Below are 25,223 nucleotides of genomic sequence, written 5' to 3' on the forward strand. Positions count from 1 at the left end.
AGAACAGGGCAGAGGCCATGGACCACAGTGAAGAGGTAGGGACGTCAGGAGATGTCCCTGAGGCTCCCCGAGCAGCATCCCCTCCAGAGAGAGAGAGAGAAGGGGGTACCTCTTTTAAGGTGGTGTTTACCCTTTGCAGGCTGTACCTGTGACACAACTTGCTCACAATGCCTGTTTTCACTGTGGGAGGGTTTTCCATTGATCAAAAGTTCATTTTTAAAAAATCTATTGTAAATTTAATAAACCAGATTAAATGTTGCAGCCTTGCTTACTTTCTCCAGAGAGATTTCATTTTATTGCCGTTATTATTTTGAACTTCAGCAAGGTCAGCGTGTTCCAGCTAATGTACGCACAGATCTTTGTTGATAACACAACTAGGTTTAATTATCTACTAGCGGAAGGCATGTTGCATCTGAAGGGGGGAAGCTAAAGAACAGCGGTCCTTTCTTTGACTCCCCCCCCTTTCATTATTTCTGAGGCCACTGCAGGGGCAGAACTATACTTTGCCCCGAGGCAGAGAGTCACGAAAACTGTTGAGGATCAAGCCGTTGTACAGATTTCAGTTATATGCAGATGCGCATGTGTGTGTGTAAAGTGCTGTTAAGTTGCAGCCAGCTTATAGCAACCCCTGGTGGGGTTTTCAAGGCAAGAGATGTTCAGAGGTGGTTTGCCATCGCCTGCATCTGCATAGTGACCCTGGAATTCCTTGGTGGTCTCCCGTCCAAATGCCAACCAGTGAATGCATGGCCATGGGAGTAAGGTCGCTCTATTTCTTTTAAAATTAAATATTTTCTTTTATCCCATGCCTTTCATTAAAAGTCCCTAAGGTGGTTTAGAAAAGCTGAAATCCATAACAATAGGTGGAAGCAGTAGGAAACTTTTCGGCTTGACATTTCTTATAGACAGCGCATCGTAGAAGAAGAGTTGGTTTGTATTAGCTGACTTTCTCTACCACTTAAGGAAAAATCAAACCAGCTTACAATCGCCTTCCCTTCCCCTCCCCACATCAGACACCCTGAGAGGTAGGTGGGGCTGAGAGAGCTGTGACTAGCCCAAGGTCACCCAGCTGGCTTCATGTGTAGGAGTGGGGAAACAAATCTAGTTCACCAGATTAGCCTCCGCTGCTCATGTGGAGGAGTGGGGAATCAAACCTGGTTCTCCAGATCAGACTCCGCTGCTTCAAACCACTGCTCTTAACCACTACACCACGCTGGCTCTTAGGTATGCATTTATGGGCTGACCAGATATTTCAGCAGCACCAGCTTGGTCGAGATCTGAACAAAAAAAGGTGATTGGTTATCCGGGCTGTGTAACCGTGGTCTTGGTATTTTCTTTCCTGACGTTTCGCCCGCAGCTGTGGCAGGCATCTTCAGAGGAGTAACACTGAAGGACAGTGTCTCTCAGTGTCAAGTGTGTAGGAAGAGTAATATATAGTCAGAAGGGGGTTGGGTTTGAGCTGAGTCATTGTCCTGCAAAGTATTAAAGGTAATGAGCAAATCATTGTCCTGTAAGTATCAAGATAACGTACTAATGAGGGTGTGGTATGATAATGTGGAACCATTGTATCCTGAACATTGTATCTGTTAACATGTGGAATCCAAGGCTAATCCGCATGGCTATTGTGGACTGTAGTCTTTGTAGTTGTGCTGATGTTTATGAATTTCAATGGCTTCTCTGTGCAATCTGACAAACTTTAACAGAAAAGAAGAGAGTTTAAGAATGAATAAGGCTTGGCTTCCTGTCCTGAAAACCTCCAGACTAACTACAGGACAATGATTTGCACATTACCTTTAATGCTTTGCAGGACAATGACTGTCCTTCAGTGTTACTCCTCTGAAGATGCCTGCCACAGCTGCAGGTGAAACGTCAGGAAAGAAAATACAAGAACCAATGAACTCTGACCATAAAACCCTTCGACAAAAAAAGGTGAACCTGAAAGCCAGAAGCCTTCACTCATGTGTCTCTGAACATGGCCAGAGGCAACAGACAACACCTTGTCAGGCTGCCAGTCCCGCCTTCCCAAAGAGTGTCAGATTTGCCTTCGCTCATATTTGGGCAAGTCATGGGCTTGAAGCCAGCCGGCGTCCCTGTTATTTGGCTGCTGTTTTTAGAGAATAAAAATAGCTTGTGTTTTGAAAGGCCCTTTGGCTCGGCTGGCAGAAGGACTGGACGATCAAGCAGCCTCAGCCCCAGAGTTGTGTTGGGGCAAGATATAAAGAAGAACTCAATATTTTCCTGACGCAGAAGTGAAGGATTATTCATAGGGTGTGTGTATGTGAAGGAAGTCTTTGTCAGCAGTGTGGCAGTGTTTTTTTGAGGGGGAGCTTGTTAGGTATCTGTGTTGTGTGTTCAAGTGACACACACTATTTGTAGGGAATCGGTTTCTGTATCAAGGCTAGGTGAGGCCTGGAAAATACTTTCAATTATGAGGGGTTAGCAGTAAATATTTAGGGACACCCATGGGCTGGATCTGCTCAAGGTGTGTTCCCCCGCCCCCGTCCTTGAGTGGGTGTTCACATTTAAAGAAGAGACCCATGCAATGTTCAAGGAGAGGGCATAGGGGCAGAATTTCTGTTTATTGAAGAGGTCTTAAGATGCTGCCAGGTTTGGGGGTAGATTTTTGGGATCAAAGGCCTGCTTATATGCCTGTTTTGAGAGCTGCCCTGCCCCCACATCCAATTCTTTAGCAGGCAGGCTCTCGAGTCAAGCTCATGACACCCAAATCCTTTTGAACCTCAAAATTGTGCTTTTTTTGAAAACTCATTATTGACTAGCTGTTGTTTTTCTCCCCCCTCCACCTTTATTTCTCATTTACCTCCTTCTTCTTAACTCATTTCCAGGTCGTCTGAATGGTGCTGCTGGCTCTCCTGTCTGTTCTAATTCTAGTATGGTTGGTTTGGGCCAAGATGGAGAATTCCCCCTCTGTTAACTCACGAAAAGCAGAGGTTGAGCATCCCACCCCTGTCCAGCCGCTTCCCTCAGAAACTCAGCAGCTGCCGCCAAACAGATCCTCCATTTCTGGGGCCCAAGTCCCACCTGCAGAGCCCGAGCAGACCTCCGTGGTCCCCTTGCCGCTGCCTTCTCTAAGCATCCGGACTGCCACAGGGTCCTCTAAGCAGCCGGATCACCCTGTTTGCCAGTGCAAGCCTCCACTTCCCCCTTCTGACTCTGATTCTGCATCAAAACCCCAAGGGTTCCCAGCCGCCGATGCCGCAGAGCCTTTGAGCCGGGTTGGTTGCCCATCCTCCAGCCAAGCGCTGCCCCAGTGGCGGTCCCTTTCTTGGGACGAGCAGGAGCCGTCCGGGGAGATCAGCCAGCCTCACGGGAAACGCCAGTCGATGGCCAAGTTCGTCTTGGGCTCCTTCGAAGATAACTCAGATGATGAGCTGGTAGCCGGATCCTTTAAAACGGCCAGCACGAGGAGGGGTAGCTTGGCCAGCATCAGTTCCTCCTCGTCTGTGGATTCGTGGTCCCTGTCCTCCCTGACAGAGACAGGATCAGCTGTCATCATGAGGTAAGCAACATGGCGGCCGGCATGGGCTTGGCCTGACCTGTGTCTCCAGGGATGTTTTGATGAAATGCCATTTGGATCAGGGTCCATCTTTCTCAGACTTTTGGTGCACAGGGGTGTTTTTTTTTCTGGATTCAAATTGAAGGCTTGCTCCCTCTTACAGTCCCATTATATGTTTTTGGTCAGCACTGATGGGCAGGTGTATTCCTTGAACCTGTAGGATTGCTTTATAATATTGCATTGTGAGATTCTTTCCTCCTTTTTGCCCAGCTGTTTCCTAGCAGCTGTGATGGCTGTAACGCGGGTCAGGGCATCCTGGGGCATCCTTCCTCTCACCTTTGAGTTATTGTGCTACTCAAATATTGGCATACATTTTAATCTGGCATAACCCCAGTAATGGTTACTGGCCCTCCTTCTAGTGCTGGTTTATTTATTTATTTACTTCATTTATACCCTGCCTCTCTCCCCAATAGGGAACCAAAGCGATTTACACCCTTCTCTCCTCCTCCATTTTATCCTCACAACAGCCCTGTGAGGTAGGCTAGGCGGAGAGAGTCTGATTGGCCCAAGGTCACCCAGCAAGCTTCTATGGCACGAGTGGAGATTCGAACCCAGGTCTCCCAGATAGTAGTCCGACATTCTTAACCACTACACCACACTGGCTGTTTGTTTGTTTTTAATTGAATTATGTTATAATTTTAACTGTATTTTTAATTGCTTAAATGTTATAATGTCGGAGTTGCCAATGGGCTGGAGCCAGTAATCTCTTCCGCTAATGGTGGGGCTTCCCCCCAGCCAAGGAGCCTTCCTCTCTACTGAGAGGCCTTGTGTGCCAAGAGATAAGGGGTTGGTAGAAGGGGTACACAGGATCGAGCCCTCTGTGTGTCTTTCCAGGGCTGTTGTTTCCCATATCCGTGGTCTTCACACACTGGTCTCGACTGCGTGGTCTGAGCAGAGAAACGGTTTCTGTTCTGAAGCCATTTGAAAACGCTTCTCCTGCTCCTGGCCCTTCCTCTTTGGGCACCCGGGCCCAGCCGTTTTTTCCACTCGCTTTGTAATAATTTCTGCTTCTGCGGCTGCTGTCGACTGTCAAATGGACAAAACGGAGAGGAGAGAGCGAAATGCCAGAAGAGACAAACAGAGTATTATTACAGGCGTCTAAAGGGAAGTGGACGGTTCTTTTAACAGTTGGTGTTTCTTGTCAACAAATCTGGGATTGTGAAATTGGCACAATTCCGACTTATTTCCTTCTAAATGCTCCCCCCTGCGGTTCCTCTGAGGCGCTGCAACCTGCTTACTATTGGTATACCCTGCATTTCCCCTCAGTGGGGACCAAATGCAGCTCACGTCATTCTCCTCTTCTCCATTTTATCCTCACAACAACCCTGTGAGGTAGGCTCAGCTGAGAGTGTGTGAGTGGCCCTCGGTTAGCCAGCAAGCTTCCATGGCAGAGTGGGGATTCACACCTGGGTCTCCCAAATCCCACGGCACTGCTCTGGCTCTCCATAGAATGTGGATGCATTCTTCTGCAATGCAAAAAACAATTGAAATCCTGTCCAAACCAATTCATTGTGTTTTTGAAAGACATTATTTTTTTTACTTTTGTGTGTGTGTGGGTTTTGGAAATACAACTCCAGGGGGGACCCCCAGATTCTGCAATGAATTCTATTCTGCTATATAGTTCTAGTAATGTGGGATCCCAAAATCTGGGGAGAAGTTTGGCAGAGGTGGATTTAATCAGGATCCCTAGAAATTCAGGGCTGTGTCCCAGGAGGCGCCCCCCCCATGTTAGTTCAGGTGGTATCCTTGACTTGGAGCTCAGGTTTTGTTATGAGCAGAGGTGTGCTTCATGGTACCATCGCGGTCTACTACCTTCCGGTACAGAATTCATCATCGGAGACCTCCCGTCACTCCTTCATGGTGCTTTCTGCCAGAGTGCTGTGGCGGGATTGATACCAGTTCTTTTAGGGCCACTTCTTAAAGCTGCAAGGCCTGTACGGATTTTGAAGGCCTAAAATTGGGGCTCCTTGGGGTTAAAATGGGACCAATCCAAGGTTTGTGCAGTGACTGTTCATGTGAAACACAAGTCCAACTTCCAGTCACTTTTTAAAATTCATTTTTTAAAAAATTAGGCTTTTCTGAGAGCTGGAGAATGAGGGGGAGGAGGAGATTTGTGGCTTGGTGGAGGGTACAGCCCATCGTCTCTCGCTTTGCTTTTCACACTGTGAATCTACAAAACTGTTTTCTGTTCGACTGGCTGCACCGTCTTCCCCACAGTGAGTGAAGGGCTTCTGAGAAACAGGTGCCAAAGGTAGCTTGGGACCATGTGGGGCAAAGGGCCGCTTCTCTTCTGATATCACAGCCCTGTGGAGGCAGGCCAGCGCTGTGTTCTCAATGTGCCGCTGCTGAGTCTTTGCATTCGGTGACCGATCCGTAATTAAACAGCTTTACAGTTGCAGGTAGCAGTGAACAGGTCTCTCTCTTCTGTCTGTCTGCAAATTGGAGTGATTTTCACTCGATGCTCCCAAATCAGGAACAATCCATGTCTTCATTAAATCTGTAAAAGTGAGGGCAAATTAACACTTGGGTCTAGAAATGTGGGATGCAGTAGGTTGTCTGTTGCCTTCGAGGCCCCTTCGACAGTTCTCCAAAGGCAATTGGCTTGTCTGGTAGCGAAACAGCACGGTCCTCTGGTCTTCTCCATCAAGGCATTCCTTTATCTTCTGGTTGCTCATGTGGATACTTCTGCATCATCCACTCAAATAAGTCAGAGCTGCACTCCTGTTTCCCTCATATAAAAGGTAACTGGGATGCATCTTTCTTTGCTTCTACGGAAGTGCCGTGGGCCTGTCGATCACATCAGATGGAAAGGATGAGTTGGGTGCATCTTTTAGAAAGAAAAATGTATTGGGGGGGGGGCTTCTTGCAGTAGGACAACTTCTCTTCCTCCTCCTCCTTCTTTCTTTTCCTGTTAACACTTGGAAGCCAGTCCCCTGGTTGAGTGAGGGCCGGTTTTCCTTCTTAAGCCACGTGGTGCTGCTAGAGAGTTTGCTTCTCCCTGGCCATTCGCCCAGGGGAAGGGGAAGCCACAGGGCCAGGGAGGGGGAGCGGCAAAGAAATGGAGAAGGGAGTTTCAGAGTCGCTGCCGGGCTCTTCTGGGAGGCGCAGAGTGAACCTCCTTTATGGAAAGGGAGAGGATGATGGAGTGGAGCTCAACTGGTTCCAGTGCCTCCGGGGGTCAGTACCAGCAAGCGGAGCAGATGGGGAAAAGCGGTTTGTCTTGAACAGAGCAGAGATTCCCGCTTGGCACATCTGGCAGATGTTTCTTTGCGTGGCAGAGCATCAACAACAGGACTCAGCTTCAGGGGGAGGAAGAGGAGCTTCTGTTTGTGTGTGTTGTGCAGGGCGGGGGGTCCTAACTTTGAGTGTGTGTGTGTGCTTAGGTGGGCACTCCCAGCTCGTCTGCAAAAGCTGGATGGGCAGGGGCAAAAAGCAGCCAGGATCGTGGGCTCTCTTCTGTTCTGTTCTCTCCCTCCCACCCACCCCCTTTTCTGACAGAAAGTGTCTGGAAGACAGAAAAATGGGAGAGCTTTTCAGTGTGTCTTTTCCAGAAGTGCAAAAGTCAGGATGGGGTTGCCTTGCTGTGCTCCTGGCCCTTTGTGAGCCCCCCACCCCCCCGCATTTCTGCTTTGGCCTTCTTCAGATTTGTTGCAAGCAGAGTGTTGTGAATCTCAGTGTTGTGGGTTTGGATGGGGCGGTGGTTGTCCCTGCCCGTTTAAGCCACAGTTCCTGGGAAATGCTCACAGACGGTGTCGCCTGTCTTCAAAACAAAGTCCACGTTGCTCGTGACATCACTTCCCCCCTTTATGTAACCCTTACCTGATTTGTATTACTACCTCTCCCTACCCCTCACGCTTTTTCCTTTCTTCTTTAAACCCGAGGAGTTCAGTCTGGAGGTTAATTTAGCAACAAAGTTTGGGTTCACGTGTGCAATAACCCTGTGAAGTTAGATGCTAGTATTTTGTAGTGCTTCTTTTCCTAAATATTTCATTTACTAATTTTATTTGTTAAAAATACTTATAATGTGGCCAAAGCGTTGTTTGCTTGGGCAGAGTTTTGATTCTTGTGTACTTTGCATATTTTCTTGGGCACTTGGAAAGGAGGTTTAAATACATTTGCTTCCCAGTTCAATTCTGTTAAGAGCATAGTCTCAAGATTGTTTCCACATGAAGGTTTTGCATCCAGGGTTTATTATTATTTTCTGTTTGGGGGAGCCACACGAAGCCCCTGAATTGTCCGTTTTCTGGGTTTAGCTTGTTTTGCTCTGTTCTTTCCCAAACTTTGCTTGACATGGGTGGTCGTGTGGTCTTTCCCAAACCTTCTTTGCTGTGATGTTTTGGGGGAAATCACAGCAAAGCCAAGGTGGCACCCATGTGGATGGGCATGTCCGGATCTTACCTGCCCTGCCCACTCTGGCACTGTTTTCTGTGCCCCAGCTTGCCCCAGAGGCTGGGAACATCACATCTGTGCCACACCTTTCTTGCAGAGCTGTTGTCTACGTGCCATCAGTTGGTCTCCAGCACTGTTTAACAATAAAGCAACTGCATGTTGTGTGTACAGCAAATGGTCTTTGTCAGCATGGCAGAGGTCTTGCTGTTTGTGTAGCCCTTGTGAAGGCCACTCCTTCAACACTGAACAAAAATTTTATATTTTCCATGTCCCTGTCTTGAATGGAAAAGGGGACATGTCCCCCTCCCCCGAGAGACAGTAAGATGTTACGTCTTTTGAGGCTGGAAAAATGGGCGAGCTTTCTCATATTGGCCTTTTTTGTTTGTTTTTGGGAAACAAGGTAGAGAGACCAAATTCCATGCGATGTTTCTTGAATATTCTTGCAGGCTCAGGCTTGGAGTTGCCTTGATAACTGAGCTCCTTTGCCTGTAGAATGTATTGCCTTGGGAGACTGTATAAGGTGGGAGTTTGGTGGCTCGCAAAAATTGCGTTGATGAGTCAGACTAGAAGACCATCAGGTCAAGCGTTTTGTTTCTGGGAGTGGCTGGCCAGGTGCTTCTGGGCAGCCTGTGAGTGGTACAGGCAATAGCCTTCCTCTGCCATCTATCCCCACCACCAGTTATTGAGGTAGACTGCCTCACTGCATGGAGTCCCCATTGAACTTGACCTAGCCTTCCTGAAGCTTTCTAATCCATTTTTAGAGCCAGGTATAGGTCAGTGCTGCGATTTGTAGTAATGAATTCCATACATTAACTGCGTCCTGTGTGCATTTTCTTTTGTGGGTCTGTCCTGAATCTATTGCCAGATGGTTTCAGTGGGTGAATACAGAGAGATGAAAGGTTGTTTGGAATTGGAGCTGGCTGGTCTCAAACCAGCAACTTTGGAGCTGGCAACAAGTTCCCTTGGCAGTGCATCATATTAGAACAAAGGTCTCTTGAAGGACCTTAGGTTCCTTCTTTGGCAGCCTTCTTAGGTGCCTCCTGTGGAAGCCTTGAGGCCAAGTCCTCAAAAGTGGCTAGGATACAAGCAGTTTTGTTAGCCAGCCTATCCATGTTAAACTACGTTAGCCAACTTGGAAGGCTTTAAGAGGGGAGTGGACATGTTCACGGAGGATGGAGCTATCCATGGCTACTAGTCAAAATGGATACTAGTCATGATGCATACATGTTCTCTCCAGGATCAGAGGAGCACGCCTGTTATATGAGGTGCTGTGGAGTACAGGCAGGATGGTGCTGCTGCAGTCGTCTTGTTTGTGGGCTTCCTGGAGGCACCTGGTTGGCCACTGTGTGAACAGACTCCTGGACTTGATGGGCCTTGGTCTGATCCAGCAGGGCTTTTATGTTCTTATTTCTGGCACATTGACACTCAGAGAAAGGAGAACAGCCTCTTTTCCCATTTAAGACTCTTGATTGCAGCCTGGTTGCCTGAAGGTTTATCCTGACTCTCCAGCGGTGACCAGGCAAGGGGCAGCTTGTTCCGTTGTACTTGTCTCTTTGTGGCCCATCTTTCCAGTTTGGCTCCTCCTGTCTCCAGAGATCACCCTCCAGTTCTTGTCTAAGCGACAGGCTAAACCCAGAATCATATTTTCATCCCTTTCTAGACCCAGCATGTCAGGGATGCACCTCGTTAAGAAGGGCCGTGAACAGAAGAAGCTGGATCTCCACAGGGACTTCACGGTGGCCTCGCCTGCCGAATTTGTGACTCGCTTTGGAGGGAACCGTGTTATCGAAAAGGTACTTCTCCCAGAGAAGGAGGGTGCATCGGTCAGTTATCTGTGTGCTGTAGAGAAAATCTCCCTTTTTGTATGAGGCCTAGACTTTAACAACAAACATTTTGATCCTTAATATGTGATCTTGAAACAAAATGCTGCAAGATATTTTGACTCTTGTTCTGTTACGTTTAGTACTGTCTTTTGTGACTGGCTGGCTGGCTGGGTCTCAGGCAGAGATGATTTCCAGCACTGTTACCTGAGATCCTCGTAGAGGTTGCACCTAGGATCTACTGCATCCTCTGCCACAGTACTGTGACTCCCTTTGAGAAATCTCGTTCATCCCTTCTGAATGCTTCCTAATCTCTCTTGTGCCTGGAGTGTAGACAGCACCAATCACCCCTCCAAAAATACAAACCTTTCTGGAAGCAAACGTATTATTTTAAAAAAAATAATTCTTTTCCTGTTCTTGTTTTCCAGGTCCTGATCGCAAACAACGGCATTGCCGCTGTGAAATGCATGCGCTCTATCCGCAGGTGGGCTTATGAAATGTTCCGAAATGAGCGAGCAATTAGGTTTGTGGTCATGGTTACACCTGAAGACCTTAAAGCAAACGCTGGTAAGTGATGAGAGAATGGCCTGGCGTATGCATGCACGTTCAGCCAGTATCGGTGATTCTCTCTCTCTTTAACCTTCAGAGTACATCAAAATGGCTGATCAGTATGTCCCCGTTCCCGGCGGACCCAACAATAACAATTATGCCAATGTAGAGTTGATTGTGGATATTTCGAAACGAATTCCAGTGCAGGTAAGCAGAAAGCTATATCTTGCCTATTCTTCTGCACAGGGGTAGACAGGGAAGAATAAAAGGGTCCTGTCCCACAAGGAGAGAGGGAGACTTGTAAGTTGTGAGGCTAGATGTGGGCTACCAGCTCACAGCAGCGGCAGATCATGCATGCCCTGCGTGGCCCTGGAATGGCACTATCGGGGGGTTGGGGGGGCAGCACCCTCGGTCATCCACCCACTGGTGCTTTTCCTGTTGGCCTTAATCACCACTTTGCCCCTTCTGCAAGATATTGGAGAATTTGGCAAACAGTCTTGGCTTGTTGGCTTATAAGTTAGGTTGAGCGTGTGAATTCAGGGAACCCTTTCTGTCTCCATTTGTAGCACCTTAGTGAGCTGCAGAGGATTTGGAGGGGATGTTCTAGTGTGAATGTTCAGTTTATAAGCGGGGCTACCTAGGCCTCTTGAACTTCCCTGTCCCGCTCACACTCCCCTTTGGCTGAGCCTCGCTGGGGAAGATCCCTAGTGGGTGAACAAGCTGCCTTTCATCTGTTTTGACTGGTCTTGTAGAACACCGGCTAAGTTTCTGGGAGACCCCCAGTGTCCCTAGGAAGACAAATCACGGTAGTAAATGGTGATGGATTCACTGATGTCTGTAAGGTAGACCCTGAAACTATAAAATATCTATTTTGGGTCTGCATAAGTCGCTTTAACTTCTGGCGACCTTAAATTTTTATTGCAGGCTGTCTGGGCTGGCTGGGGGCATTCTTCTGAAAACCCCAAACTGCCGGAATTGCTGCACAAACATGGGATAGCTTTCCTAGGTAGGTGTGTGTGGCTGTATGCATTTGTGTGTGTGTATTGTCACATATATAGATGTGAAGTACGAAGTCAAGAGACTGTCCTGGTATGCAGTATGGGGGTAGGGTGAAAGTTCCTTAGAAAGTAGGGTGAAACTTTAATTAGGGTTTCCAGCCTCCATGTAGTGGCTGGAGATCTCCTGGAATTACTACTGGTCTCCAGGCTACAGAGATCAGTTCCCCTGGAAGAAAATGGTTGCTTTGGAAGGTGGACTCTATGGCATTATGCCCCATAAAGGCCCCTCCCCTCCCCAAATCCTACTCTCCCCAGGCTCTACTTCCAAAATCTCCAGAGATTTCCCAATCCAAGTTGACAACCCTACTTATAGTCCTACAATGAATTGTGTGCAGACCTATTTGTTGAGCCTGAAGTCTGGCACAGAGGTGTGGTATGCCAGTCCACTTTATTGTGGCTTTGTCTTACATAGAATCGTTGTCTTACATAGAATCATAGAGTTGCAAGGGACCACCAGGGTCATCTAGTCCAACACCCTGCACAATGCAGGAAATTCACAACTACCTCCCCCCCCCCCCACACTCCTAGTGACCCCTACTCTATGCCCAGAAGATTGCAACAAAAACCTTCCAGGATCCCTGGCCAATCTGGCCTGGAGGAGAATTGCTTCCTGACCCCAAAGTGGCCATCAGCATTTCCCTGGGAATGTAAGAAAGGGCCACGAGAGCCAAACACTGATGCAAACCTTCCTGCCCTCCCTCTCATGATCTGCCTATGTTCACAGAATGTTCAGGTACCACTCCCCTCTTTATATATTGGTAGTAAGTTCACAGAATCAGCATTGCTGTCAGATGGCCATCTCGCCTCTGCTTAAAAACCTCCAAAGGCGAGTCCACCACTTCCCAAGGAAGCCTGTTCCACTGAGGAACTGCTCTAACTTTCAGAAAGTTCTTCCTAATGTTTAGTCAAAAACTCTTTTGATTTAATTTCAACCCATTGGTTCTGGTCCAACAGAATTTCCTACCTGCTCTTTTATGTGCTTCAAGCCCTCTCCATGAAGGGGCCACCAATTCTGGTCCAAACAACGTTCCTTTCTGCAGGGCTGGTAGAGGCAGGTTTGCTGGAAGGTTGTGCAAATTCTACTTATGGGCTTTTCTGTTTGCCAGGGCCGCCGAGTGAGGCTATGTGGGCTCTTGGAGACAAGGTGGCTTCTACCATTGTGGCCCAAACGGTCCACATCCCTACTTTGCCGTGGAGTGGAAGCGGTAAGAGAATGTTTCACTGTGTCACTTTGCCCTGTTGAAGCAGGGTCTCTTTTACATAGCACAATATGTGCTAAGTTTCCTTGTGCCTCTTCTCCTTTGCTGCATCCTGGCTTCCACTGACTGCGTCTCTCTGCGTTGTCTCATACAATGTTATGTTGCCATGTTCATCAGCTTCATTGTTCACCAATACGAACTTTTCTAGATTTGGTGGCTAACTGGACTGAGGAGGAGAATGAGCTGCGAAGAACCATCACGGTTCCCCTGGAGACGTACTGGCGGGGCTGCGTGAGGGACATGGATGAAGGCTTGGAGGTGATGGAGGGGGGCTACCTGAGCCCCAGATATGATTTGTCTGATTCTTGAGGGTAGGAAATCTAGTATAGGACCCAGTTATTCTTTGACCATGTTTTAAGCATATAGTTAGTGTGACTTTATTTTGTGCTTTACAATATGATTAGAAGAAGCAAAACCATTCCTGACATCAGTATCTTACCCCATAACTGAGGCAAGTGCATATGGCACATGATAGATGCATTTTAGTAGTGCATAGAAATGTCACAGGTTATAATACTTGTATTTCATGGCTTTTGGGTTCCACTGTTTACCATATGTTCTGTGTGTGTGTGTGTGTGGCGCATGCATGCATACATGCTCATAAAGATATAATCTGCCATTTGAGAATACTCAGATGGGCTCTAGTACACAGAAGTAAATCTGTTCAGTTTTAGTTCTAACCCCAAACTTACACGTTGTTTTATATCTCGTTTAAAGGAGTGTTGCTACCTAAGAATTTAATCTTTACAGTTAAAATTTTTTTTCTTTGACCATACACAGAATGCCTACTTTGCCCTGGCACTTTATTTGCAGGGGTGAAAAAAGGCACGTAGTGCTTTCTTAATTCTGAGCTCTGCGCACTTTTTAACCAGCTAATAAGATTTATAGTGATTCAGTTCCATCTCCTTCCACTGTTCAGTAATATTCACCAGGTTTTCAGTTGGATGTTGGGATCAGCTGCCCTCTGAGAGCCAGCGTGGTGTGGTGGTTAAGAGTGGTGGACTCTGATCTGGAGAACTGGGTTTGATTCCCCACTCTTCCATATGAAGCCTGCTGGGTGACTTTGGGCCAGTCACAGTTCCCCTCAGCACTCTCTCAGCCTCACCTACCTCACAAGGTGTCTTTTTGTGAGGGGGGGGAAGGCAATAATAAACCATTTTGAGACTCCTTACAGTAGAGAAAAAGTGGGGTATAAAAACCAACTCTTCTTCTCTCCTGACTGAGACCAGCATTCTTGGGGTGAGGGAATTGGCTGCCGCAGAAGGCCAAAGGAAATCTAGACTGCTGATTACAGTGAAATGGAGAGGAATAAAAGCCTGGTCTGTGGAGCGGGTTGGGCCCCCTGTTTCTGTCACTTTCTTCCTTCAAAGCTGGGGTTAGCACACAACCTGCATTTGTTTCTCTGCTATTTTACCGTTCCCCCCCTTTTCTCCTCAGGCTTCTGAGAGAATTGGCTACCCTGTGATGATCAAGGCCTCGGAGGGTGGCGGCGGCAAAGGGATTCGGATAGCAGACGGGGCAGAGGAGTTTCCTGGTCGCTTCAGACAAGTAAAAAACGAAAAAAAGGGACACTGTGATGGTTTTCTTTTGCGTTGCTGATTTTCCCTCTATTTTTCACATGTTTTCTTGGTATAGATGGTGGTACTGTAGAGGACCTTCATCTCTGTCTGCGCCCACCCACCAATGAAATCCTCAAAAATACTTTGGCAGATGTAGCCCCACGGTTGTTTGGGGCCCTTTGCTGCCTTGTCAGCACTGAGGGGCTGGTGAAGAAAGCTTTTCTGCTGCCTAGAAGTATGTAACCCTTAGGTTCTGTTTGACAAATGAAAGTGTTTCCGTTCATAGGAATCATATTGCCCTTCACGGAGGCTGTGTGTGTTGATTTACACAAACCACACAATGTAGAATCTTGTAAAGCTTTGTCTGAGCTGAGATTAACTCAGAAAATGATGTCGACGTTCATATTACATTCCCTTACATGAGTCAAAAATTTTTTTTTTCCTGTGAGGAGTTTTAGACACCCCCCCCCCCGGAGTACACTAAGCCCAGATTTAAAATTACAGGTGTGTTGATGTATTCAGAACAAACAGCAACCAGGTTGTTTTCCTGTGGTGAGGAATTTGACCTTGAAAGAGATATAAATCATGAACAGAAATGAATATGCAAATCTTGGCCTTGTTTATTCCTGAAGGCAGTGTTATGCTATTTCTGAAAGCCCAGGTAAACATTGCAGCAGCCATGGGTCTGACCCGTGGCTACCAGCATCATTTCAGAGAAAAATCTGGCCATTTAAAGAAAGCTGCACGGGCCTGAAACTGTTTTGGCACTTGAAAAGGCATGGGGGGGGGCACAAGATTGCCTAGCCCCGTGTTGGCGAACCTATGGCACGGGTGCCACTTCCGGCACTCGTAGCCCTCTCTGCCGGCACGCGTGGTTCCTCCAAGCCGCTGGCCTTTCCGGCTCTGCCCTGCCCCGAATGGGGGAGGCTGTAGCCCAGGGGTGGGGAACCTCCGACATCATTGGCGGTGGCCCCCGGACTCTCCCACAGAAGCTGCCGCCATTGCCGCCACTGGAGCGTGCGTGGCTGGCCAGGTGGGTGGGAGAGCGGGGAACAGAAGCAGAGCGCCCACACTCGGCATGGCCGGCGGCTTCTCCGGCGCCCTCTGGGCCTGTGCGGGTGGAGGAGCATGGCTGGCCGGTGGGTGCGAAGGAGGCGTCCTCTGCCCTACCCTGCTCGCCTCTCACTAGCCTGCCGCCGCCGCCACGCCCCACCGAGTGGCAAATCCAAGGCAAAACCTCCCATGCATAAATGGCCTCTTTCTTTTTCTGTCTCCCTCTGTCCTTTTCTTTCCCTACTTTTCTTTCTCTCCCTTGCTCCATTTCCTTCTCCCTTTCTCTCTCTTTTTCTTTCTTTCTCTCCCTCCCTCCCTTCCCTTTCCTTCTCCCTTCCCTTCTTTCCTTCCTTCCTTCTTTCCCTCCAGCGGCTTCTCCGGCGCCCTCTGGGTCTGTGCGGGCGGAGGGGGGTGCAGTCCTATTCCACCTTTGAAGTGCCCACAAGCCATCCTCCAAACACCTTTCCATTTGTCTTGATATGTAGAGAGAAAACACTAAGGAACTAGTTGCCAATCTCCAGGTACTAGCTGGAGATCTCCTCCTATTACAAGTGATCTCCAACCAATAGAGATCAGTTCCCCTGGAAAAAATTGCCACTTTGGCAATTGGACTCTATGGCACTGAAGTCCTTCCCCAAACCCCGCCCTCCTCAGGCGCAAAAACCTCCCACTCATGGCAAAGAGGAACTTGGCAACCCTAGCCTCTCCCTCTGGGCCCCCTCTGGGGGTGGTATTCAGGTTAAATTGCCGCATTGGCACTCGGCGATAAATAAGTGGGTTTTTGGTTGCAGTTTGGGCACTCGGTCTCTAAAAGGTTCGCCATCACTGGCCTAGCCCCTCTGCACTGAAGGACCTTGCAACATTATTAAATGGCCATTTTTTTCTCTAGAGTGCTGTTGGCGGCCACAGTTCATACCCATGGCCTTTATAATGTCTACTTTGCCCAGAGGTCTATTTCCACAGTGCCATGTTCACTGAAGAACCTCTCCCTTCCAGGAACCCCCTGGAAATTCACAATTTTTTTTGGGAGATCTCCCGGGGCGTGCATGCAGCTTGTCCAGCGGGGACTGGCCAGGACATTGGCTCTCAAAAATGCTCCATGTGAAATCAGTGCACAATTTAAGGCCAAAGTATACTTTTTTAAAAAGGGCAGGTCACTGTTTTTATGACCCAAAATGGTCCCGGGCGGGGGGGCGGCATAATTTGACAATGAGGGGAGGGAAGCTGAAGTGGTTCCTGTCCAAATGGAGTCCCTGGAGTTGTGGATCTTGGGGGCTAGGATAGTTTTCAGCACAGATGTTACAGGAGAAATAAAATAGGACATCTCTGACCTCCCCCCCGCCCGGCAAGAACAAGGAACTGTCATTTAAACAAAGCAGAAGCTTTTCTGGAGCTCCCAATTGGGTTGGAATGAGGAGGCAGGAAGGGAGCGATCAGCCCCCGTGTGGCTCAGCAAGGGTTACCTGCTTACAGATGCTCAACCCGGCCAGTCTGGGCCAGCACAAGCTGAGAAACTGAAATGGCTCCAGGCAAATGGCAAACCAAACTGAGCAGTTCCTACAAGCCAGCACTGCAGGGGTGGCAAAGCTCAGGTGCATACCATGGTGCATTGCCTTCTCCTGCTGCTAGCGAGCTGATATGGATGGTTGTTGCTGCTGCTGTGTCCCAGGGGCAATGACCTCCTTGGAACTTTGCCTGTAAGTTAAATGGCCTGTGTTTCCCCCACGCCATCCTGGTCTCAGCTGACGAGGGGAAGAAGACGCTACTTAAGTATCTTGCTTGGCACAAGTACACTTGTTCAGGTCTCCCATGCCCGTGGTGGGGAGGCCATTTTGAGAAATGGCACACTACATTAGCTGATGGGCAAACTATTTAAGGGAAATTTGTCCATTGTGGCTGACTGCCTGATTGTGGACCCCTGATAAGCTGCCTAGGACCACCACCATCATTCCCCAGATACAATTTCCAAGCCAGACCCTTTGGGTAATCGTGTTGTGTTCTCTTTTTTTCTCACGTCCCCTTTCCTGTACTGAGAAGGCAGCATGGCGTGTTGGTTAGAGTGTGGGACTTCGAGTTGGGAGACCTGAGTTCAAATTTCCCATTCAGGCATGAAGCTACTTGGGCCAGACACACTCTCAGCCTCTCAGGGTGGTTGTGGAGATTAAATTGGATGACCCCCCTGTGTACGCTTGGGGGAAGGGCAGGATATAAATCTGAATATTTTTTTTACATACCCACGCCTTTATTGGCATATAAAAGAAGAAAGTACTTTAGAATAAATACAAGCACAATAAATAAAATAAAATTAAACATTCTCAAATCAGCCATTAAGGAATGCTACATACCATTCACAATGTTTTATTGCTGATTGTAAAAACCTTGCAACTGAGTAAATCATTTTTAGATTTTGTGTGGTCATAAGGTAGGATGGCCTAATTTCATCAGAAAGCCATTCCCTGTTTACAAACAGCGGGTCAATGAATTGGAATCGGCTACAAGCATATAACGAACAATTAAAAAGGACATGAACAAGTGATTCAATTTCATCATTCCCACAAGGCCAAACTCTATTTGTAAATGGGATTTTTAGAAATCTTCCATATAACAAGGTGGAGGGTCGAGCATTTAGCCTGGCAAGCATATATGCTCTGCAATGTTGCGGTGTAGTTAGACAAGTATATACAAATCTGAATTGTAATGAAGATATATACCCTACAGGTGCAGAGTGAGGCTCCAGGATCTCCGATCTTCGTGATGAAGTTCTTGCAGCACGCTCGCCACCTTGAGGTTCAAGTCTTAGCGGATCAGTATGGGAATGCTGTGTCATTGTTCAGCCGAGATTGCTCCATCCAGCGAAGACATCAAAAAATAATTGAAGAAGCTCCTGCCACTGTCGCACCTCCTTCCGTGTTAGACTACATAGAGCAAGTGAGTGTGGCCAAATTTTTCCGTCAGCAGAATATGAATGGATGATTGTAAACAGCCGAGAGGGAAGTTTGAAGGTGGGCGATGTTCGTGTTATGAAAGTGCTGAAAGCACATTCAGATCACCCCTGTGGCTTTTAAAATGTTAGATCTGTCTTCAGTCGATCTGTGGCTTCTCCCTTAGGTGAATCATACTTGCTTACTTGTGACTCTACCAAGGTAGGTTTGTATGGAGTTCTTGTTTGGTAAGATGAAGAGAACAACCAAAATTATTAGGGAGTTGACGTGCTTTTCTTATGAGGAAAGGCTGAAGAGTCTGGGACTTCTCCATTTAGAGGGAAGATCACTGGGTAGGAGGAGATGATAGAGGTTTATAAAAACGATGCCTGTGGTAGAGAAAGTGGATTGAAGGAAACTTGTTCTCCCTCTCCCGTAATACTAGCCCTGGGGGCACCCAGTGATGTTGATGGACATTAGATTCAGGACAGATAAAAGGAAGGATTTTTTCACTTCAGTTGACTTTTTCACTTCAAGGTAAGTAAAGGGAACCTCCACATCCAGAGGCAGTCAGCCTCTGCTTACCAGTGGTAGGAGGCAACACCAGGCAGGCTTTTGTCTCTGTCTGTTGTTCAGTGTCCTCCAGGGCAACTGGTTGGCCGCTGTGTGAAACAGGATGCTGGACTAGATGGACCCTCCCTGGTCTGATCCAGGGGGGCTCTTCTGATGTTCTTCCCTCCCCCACCCCAGTGTGCAGTGCGCCTTGCGAAAATGGTGGGCTACGTGAGTGCAGGGACAGTGGAATACCTCTACAGCGAAGATGGGAACTTCCACTTTCTGGAGCTGAATCCCCGCCTGCAGGTGGAACACCCCTGTACGGAAATGATTGCTGATGTTAACTTGCCTGCTGCTCAACTCCAGGTAACTGAAAGACAGCTTAAACCGGTTTTCATCCTTCTAGAACAGTGGGTTGTAAACAATACTTGGGCTTGGTAGAAGCCAAGCCTCAGCAGGTGCAAGAAGACTAGTGAGAGCCTCTGTGAAAACCTGAAGCTACCTTTTACCGTCGGCCCATCTAGCTCTAGCACTGTCCTACTCTGACTTGAGCTCTTGCTTCTCTGCCTGAGACCCAGGTCTTTCGCAGCAGCTGCTGCATGAGATTCCAGAGGCTGAACCTGGGACCTTGAACGTATGAAGCAACCTTTTGCCATCTGTCCGGTTAGCTCAGGATTCTCACCGCTAACTGGCAGCAGCTCTTGAGGGCTGCAGGAAGAGGAAATCCTTTCCCAACTAATTGTTTCAGTGGGGGTGCCGGGGAGGGGGTGAACCTTGGGCCTTCTGGTGCTGCGTTACTGAACTATAGTCCCTTCCTTTTTAGTATTGAACCTGGTTAAAGCTAGTGCAGATACCTGGTTACGGATATGCTGAGGGGCTGTAGCTCAATGGTAGAGCATCTGCTTGGCATTCAAGAAGGTCCCAGGTTCAGTCCCCAGCATCTCCAGTTAAAGGGGCTAGGCAGGTAGGTGATGTGAAAGACCCTGGAGAGCCGCTGTCAGTCTGAGTAGACAATACTGACTTTGATGGACCAAGGGTCCGATTCAGTAGAAGGCAGCTTCATTTGTTCATGCTTATGGTTAGGACATCATGCAAGAGGGAGAAGTGCCTAGAGAAAAGGGATTTCTTGGCTCACTCCTGAGCCTCTGTCAATAACAGGGGTTTCCTGTGCCAGATGGTTACTTTATAGGAAACTGGATCACTGACCCCCTGATCAGTATAAGCCAATCCAGGTGATCCAAAAGATGATTCTCGAACAGGAGCAAGATTCCCTCCTCCCATCTGACATTGCTGAGAGCACCTCAGGAAACAGGCTGTCTCTTTTAAATGTATGACATGACCAAAAGCTGATGTTTATAAACTGTCAGGTTGATTGATAACAGAGGTGACTATCTCTTTTGACATCTTCTTATGTCTAAAACTGCCCTTGGGGGAAAGGTTTACATTTCATAGAATAAAGCAGACTGTGTTCTTTTTTTTATTTTTAAGCAAGTATTTAAGATCTAGAAAACTCGCAGGAGAATGTTAAGAAACTGTGTTACTTTGCACAGTTGTGCAAGAACTCGTATGTTTTTCTCCCGTCTGTTCCTGGGCTTAGATTGCCATGGGCGTGCCTTTGCACAGAATGAAGGATATCCGTGTCCTCTACGGAGAGGCCCCTTGGGCAGATCTCCCCATTCCCTTTGAGAGCCCCGGCAGTGTTCCGGTACCCAGAGGGCATGTGATCGCTGCGAGGATCACCAGCGAAAATCCTGATGAGGTGCGTTAGTGGAATTCAAAGTGTTTACATCTTCCTCCTCTCAGCGAGCAGGGGAGCGAGGCTGGGCTACTGACGATGCTAAGTTGTAGCAGTGATTTAAAATCCTCTTATCAAGAAAGTTCAAACTGTTTGATGGGAATGATGCAAATGAATTAAAGTTGCCTATGTGGTGTAGTGGTTAAGAGCGGTGGACTCTAATCTGGAGAAACAGGTTTGACTCCTCCACATGAAGCCTACTGGGTGACCTCAGGCTAGTCACAGTTCTCTCCGAACTACTACTTCTTTTTTCTTCTTTCATTATTATTACTATGGGTATTATTATACAATTCTGCTTCCAGAATCAGGGACCCCAAAGCATTCTGAATCTTTGGACAAATGGTGGATGAATGCTGAATAGAGAGAAGGGTGTGGTGTGTAGGCGCCAGTAGGATTGGAAGGACTGGGGTAGAGTTTATTTTATCTAAAGCACTTGTAGACCACCACCCAGAGACAATTACAGGCAAAAACAAAACAAAACACAAAAGCGGTTAACAAGCACAAAGGTAATGAAGCCAGGTTAAAAAACTCTTCCACGGAGGGTGGAATAAGGAGTTAAACAGTGCACTGAAGGCCAGCCTTCTGGCTGCTTGGGAGTCTTGCCCTTATTTATTTGGAAAAATAAACTGGGCACTGTAGTTAAGAGCTGTATAGTCTAGTAAGTATGACTGGTTTGCTTTAGCCTAATTCTGTCATGCCAAAAGCTTCAGTGAAAAATGAGAGTCTTGTGCATCATAGCTTCCAAATCCTGTGCTGGATCCCGCAGGTCTGTTGGGTTTTCCCCTGCACAAGGAGGCTTCCTTTGACACGAGAAGATCAAAGTGCTTTTGTGCCAAAAGAAAGCTCTTTTCATTGGGCAGAACACCACCATATTAGGGGAACAGATAAGTGGGATCCAGCCTCATGTCTGCTATGTTTCAGTTGCTAATCTCTGCCCCTCCTTCCCTTCTGCTCCCCGCACCTGTCGTTTTGTGTTTTAGGGTTTCAAGCCCAGCTCTGGCACGGTGCAGGAGCTGAATTTCCGCAGCAACAAGAACGTCTGGGGCTATTTCAGCGTGGCAGCCACGGGTGGTTTGCACGAGTTCGCCGATTCCCAGTTCGGACACTGTTTCTCCTGGGGAGAGAACCGCGAGGAGGCCATCTCGTTAGTATTGGGAACGTTGAGATTTACAAATGCTCCTGGGATACTTGTTAGCTTTGAGGCGAGGACTAAATGTATCAGTCCTGCCCCTTCTCCCCGTCTTTTCCTCAGTAGTGTCCAGTAAGCTGACCTGTCTGAAGTATTGGTGATGATCCTCCCCCCACCCCCTCAGACAGCAGCCAGTAAGATGCAGGTTGGGGCAGAAAAGTTCATAACATAATTGGAATCACTTTAAGTGAGTTTATTAGACCAGGGGTCCTCAGTGTGGGCCGACATTCTAAAACCCCTTGGCAGAAGGGAACTTGTGGACATTGCTGTGGCTTAATATTGAACCTTTATGGACTTTGCTAGGCTTTGAAATTACCATTGTATGGATGAAATAATGTGGGGCTGAAGAAACCAAGGTGAAACGGCCGTCCCCCATGTTTTGATCAATAAAACTTTGGATCTATACCTGTTGGATTTATACCTGAGAATAACTTATGCCATTGGAACGGATCATCTTTGAAATATTTAAGAAGAGGACTTTTTTGCCTGTAAAATGATTAATTCCATGTATATATTGTATATTGTTTAGTCACGGTTGTTAGGAATATTTGCTTCACACTGTTTGTCTCTCTTTTCTAGCACCTATTAATATTTGCATTTTGCTAACTGGCTCTGTGCATTTGTGTACCTTTTACCCGTGCTAATTTCCAAACCGCCAAGGTATAGGCACGGAGGTGCCTTTGTTTTGTTTTTGCTAACTTCCAGGTACTAGCTGGAGATCACCTTCTATTACAGCTTATCTCCAGCAGATAGAGATCAGTTCCCCTGGAGAAAATGGCCGCTTTGGCCATTGGCGTTGAAGTCCCTCCCCTCTCCAAACCCCGCCCTCCTCAGGCTCCGCCCCCAAAGCCTCTCGCCGGTGGCAAAGAGGAACTTGGCAACTCTACTTGGCGGGCACCAGGAAAGGGGTGGGTCTCATGGTTTTAGAATGTGGGCGGGTCGAGGTGGAGCTTTTGCCCAGCGAGGCTTCTGATTGGCCACTGGAGAGGTGATCCGCCATGCGGGTTTTTAAAAACATTGCTTTGGCAGCAGCTGCCCACACAGGGCAAGGGTCTTCGTTGTGTGACTGAAGGGCAGCTGTGTTGGATGCAGATATACTCTCTTCTCTGGCCAGATTTTATTACCATGAAGCAGAGACGACGCCAGGTTTAGAAGCAAAGGGAGAAAAAAAAAGCTTTTTTATTTTGCCAGGCAAAGAAGAGACTGGCTTCAAAAATGAAAGTCTCTTCACAAACCCCGCCCATTTCTCCATATTTTATACTCCTTCAGAACCTTTTGTTTGATCAGATTTCAAGAAGTCCCCTCCTTCCAAGTCCATCCATGATCTCATCATCGTGGTCACATGTTGTTGTTCTATTCCACTCTGTTCCAGATACGAAAAATCACCTGCTTTGTTCAGTTTAAGTTAGACAAGACTGTTTTCTACTGACTTATATAAATAACCACAGCTTACAAATATAATAGAAAAATAACATTTTTCTAATATGCTAGAATTAAATTAATTAAAATCTTACACATCCCAAGCTGCGGCAGCCATTTTGTGGCTGGCTCTGCCTCCTGCGGCAGCCATTTTGTGGCTGGCTCTGCCTCCTGCGGCAGCCATTTTGTGGCTGGCTCTGCCTCCTGCGGCAGCCATTTTGTGGCTGGCTCTGCCTCCTGTGGCAGCCATTTTGTGGCTGGCTCTGCCTCCTGCGGCAGCCATTTTGTGGCTGCGCCTACCGTTCTATGTCTGCCTGAAGGCTCAAAAGGATTGGTATTAGATGTTATTGGAGAGAGAATAAGATGATGCAGCTAGTTTTGGTGATAATGTTGTGCCATCCAAAACATTTAGCTCCAGCCCAGAGGTTACCGTATTTTTCACTCCATAAGACGCACTTTTTTCCTCCTCAAAAGTGAGGGGAAATGTCTGTGCGTCTTATGGAGCGAATGTGTGTGAATCCGGTCCCCGGGGAGGGGCAAAGCTGCGAGAGGCCCTGGGAGCCATGGCCGACCCCCGGCCGCAGCAGCCCAGTGCAGAGCTGGCGCGCCCCGGGAGCCTGCTAGGAAGCCGCCAGCCAGCTGGGGGGGCGGGAGGCCCCTCTCAGCCGCCCAGCGCAGCCTCGGGACCGGGAAACTCTGGGGGGAGGTTAAACACCTCCCCCCTCCCCCCGCGCTTCATGGTCCCGAGGCTCAGCTGTTGGGTAGGTCCCCGCCCAACAGCTGAGCCTCAGGACCGGGAAGTGCGGTGGGGGGGAGGGGGGAGGTTAAACTGCTCTGCGCTGCCTAGGCAGGCACCGCAGAGCAGTTTAAATACCACCCCGCCCGGCTTCCAGGGAGTCCCTGGAAGCCGGGCGGGGGGGTCTTGAAAGTTCTCCGCGCTGCCATCCCAGGCAGCGCAGAGCACTTTCAAGACCCCCCCGCCGGGGTTCCAGGGAGTCCCAAGAAGCTGTACGGGGGTGGGGGTCTTGAAAGTGCTCTGCGCTGCCTGGGATGGCAGCGTGGAGGAGTTTAAAGACCCCCCTGCCGGGCTTCCAGGGAGTCCCTAGAAACTGTACGGGGGGGGGGTCTTGAAAGTGCTCTGCGCTGCCTGGGATGGCAGCGCGGAGGAGTTTAAAGCCCCTCCCCCCGCCGGGCTTCCAGGGGCAGTACACCATTTTATTCAGAATATATTTTTTCTTGTTTTCCTCCTCTAAAAACTAGGTGCGTCTTATGGTCAGGTGCGTCTTATGGAGCGAAAAATACGGTATTTCAGGAATGATTAAGTCTTAACTGCTCCACCTCATAATTTTGAACAAATCAAGTTACCTTATTGATAAAGGCAAATTTGGAGGTGGGGGTGGAAGGGACTGGGTGTAGCTTTTAAACCTTTGAGCACCTCCCAAATGTATTTTAATAGTCTACCTTTTTTTTTTAGAAACCTGGTGGTAGCTCTAAAAGAACTATCAATCCGAGGGGACTTCAGAACGACCGTTGAGTACCTGATCAAACTTCTGGAGACGGAGAGTTTCCAAAATAATGAGATTGACACCAGTTGGCTGGATCACTTGATTGCAGAGAAAGTACAGGTAGTCAAAATGCAGGAATGCAAAGATACTTGTATAAAGTATCAAGCTCATCTGTGTCTGTATCATTTATAATGCCTCTTTTCCCAAAGAGTTAAAGGTGGATAATAGTAGAAAACTGGAGTACCTCTAAGCAGGTGGTGGCTATTGACTGCTAAAACCATCAAAATCCATTTATTTACTGGAAGTCACAAAGCTGTGGAGCAGCCTTCTCTACCCCTCCCCAAACCTCCCTTATACCCACATGAGGGAAACAGATGGTAAATATGAGGGTAAAGCTTGGGAGAAGGCTTGTGGTAAGGCCTATGGGAAGAATCAAGTTTTCATGTGATGTACTCTGCTCACTCACAAGTCTTTTTGATCAAAAACCAGCCCGTTGAATTGCACGTGGAGTGCTATAGGATAGCCAGGGAGGGCAGGCAGCAGTGGATGTCGTGCAACCTATCCAATTGAGTGGTGGTTCT

General features: G+C 48.0%; 1 protein-coding gene across 1 annotated transcript in view; it reads left to right on the forward strand.

Annotated features, from left to right (window-relative positions):
• Positions 1 to 2,849: 2,849 nt before the first annotated feature.
• Positions 2,850 to 25,223, forward strand: part of ACACB (acetyl-CoA carboxylase beta) — a 54,510-nt gene continuing 32,136 nt past the window's right edge. Inside the window, exons 1-13 of the mRNA XM_056859178.1 lie at positions 2,850 to 3,514; positions 9,621 to 9,753; positions 10,209 to 10,347; positions 10,427 to 10,536; positions 11,254 to 11,335; positions 12,494 to 12,592; positions 12,795 to 12,904; positions 14,084 to 14,194; positions 17,977 to 18,186; positions 18,930 to 19,100; positions 20,332 to 20,493; positions 21,510 to 21,673; positions 24,612 to 24,762. Of these exons, the coding sequence (XP_056715156.1) occupies positions 2,850 to 3,514; positions 9,621 to 9,753; positions 10,209 to 10,347; positions 10,427 to 10,536; positions 11,254 to 11,335; positions 12,494 to 12,592; positions 12,795 to 12,904; positions 14,084 to 14,194; positions 17,977 to 18,186; positions 18,930 to 19,100; positions 20,332 to 20,493; positions 21,510 to 21,673; positions 24,612 to 24,762 (2,307 nt within the window). The remainder of the gene's footprint in view (positions 3,515 to 9,620; positions 9,754 to 10,208; positions 10,348 to 10,426; positions 10,537 to 11,253; positions 11,336 to 12,493; positions 12,593 to 12,794; positions 12,905 to 14,083; positions 14,195 to 17,976; positions 18,187 to 18,929; positions 19,101 to 20,331; positions 20,494 to 21,509; positions 21,674 to 24,611; positions 24,763 to 25,223) is intronic.

Source organism: Euleptes europaea, chromosome 13 (genome assembly GCF_029931775.1).
Source record: "Euleptes europaea isolate rEulEur1 chromosome 13, rEulEur1.hap1, whole genome shotgun sequence".
NCBI lineage: Eukaryota > Metazoa > Chordata > Lepidosauria > Squamata > Sphaerodactylidae > Euleptes > Euleptes europaea.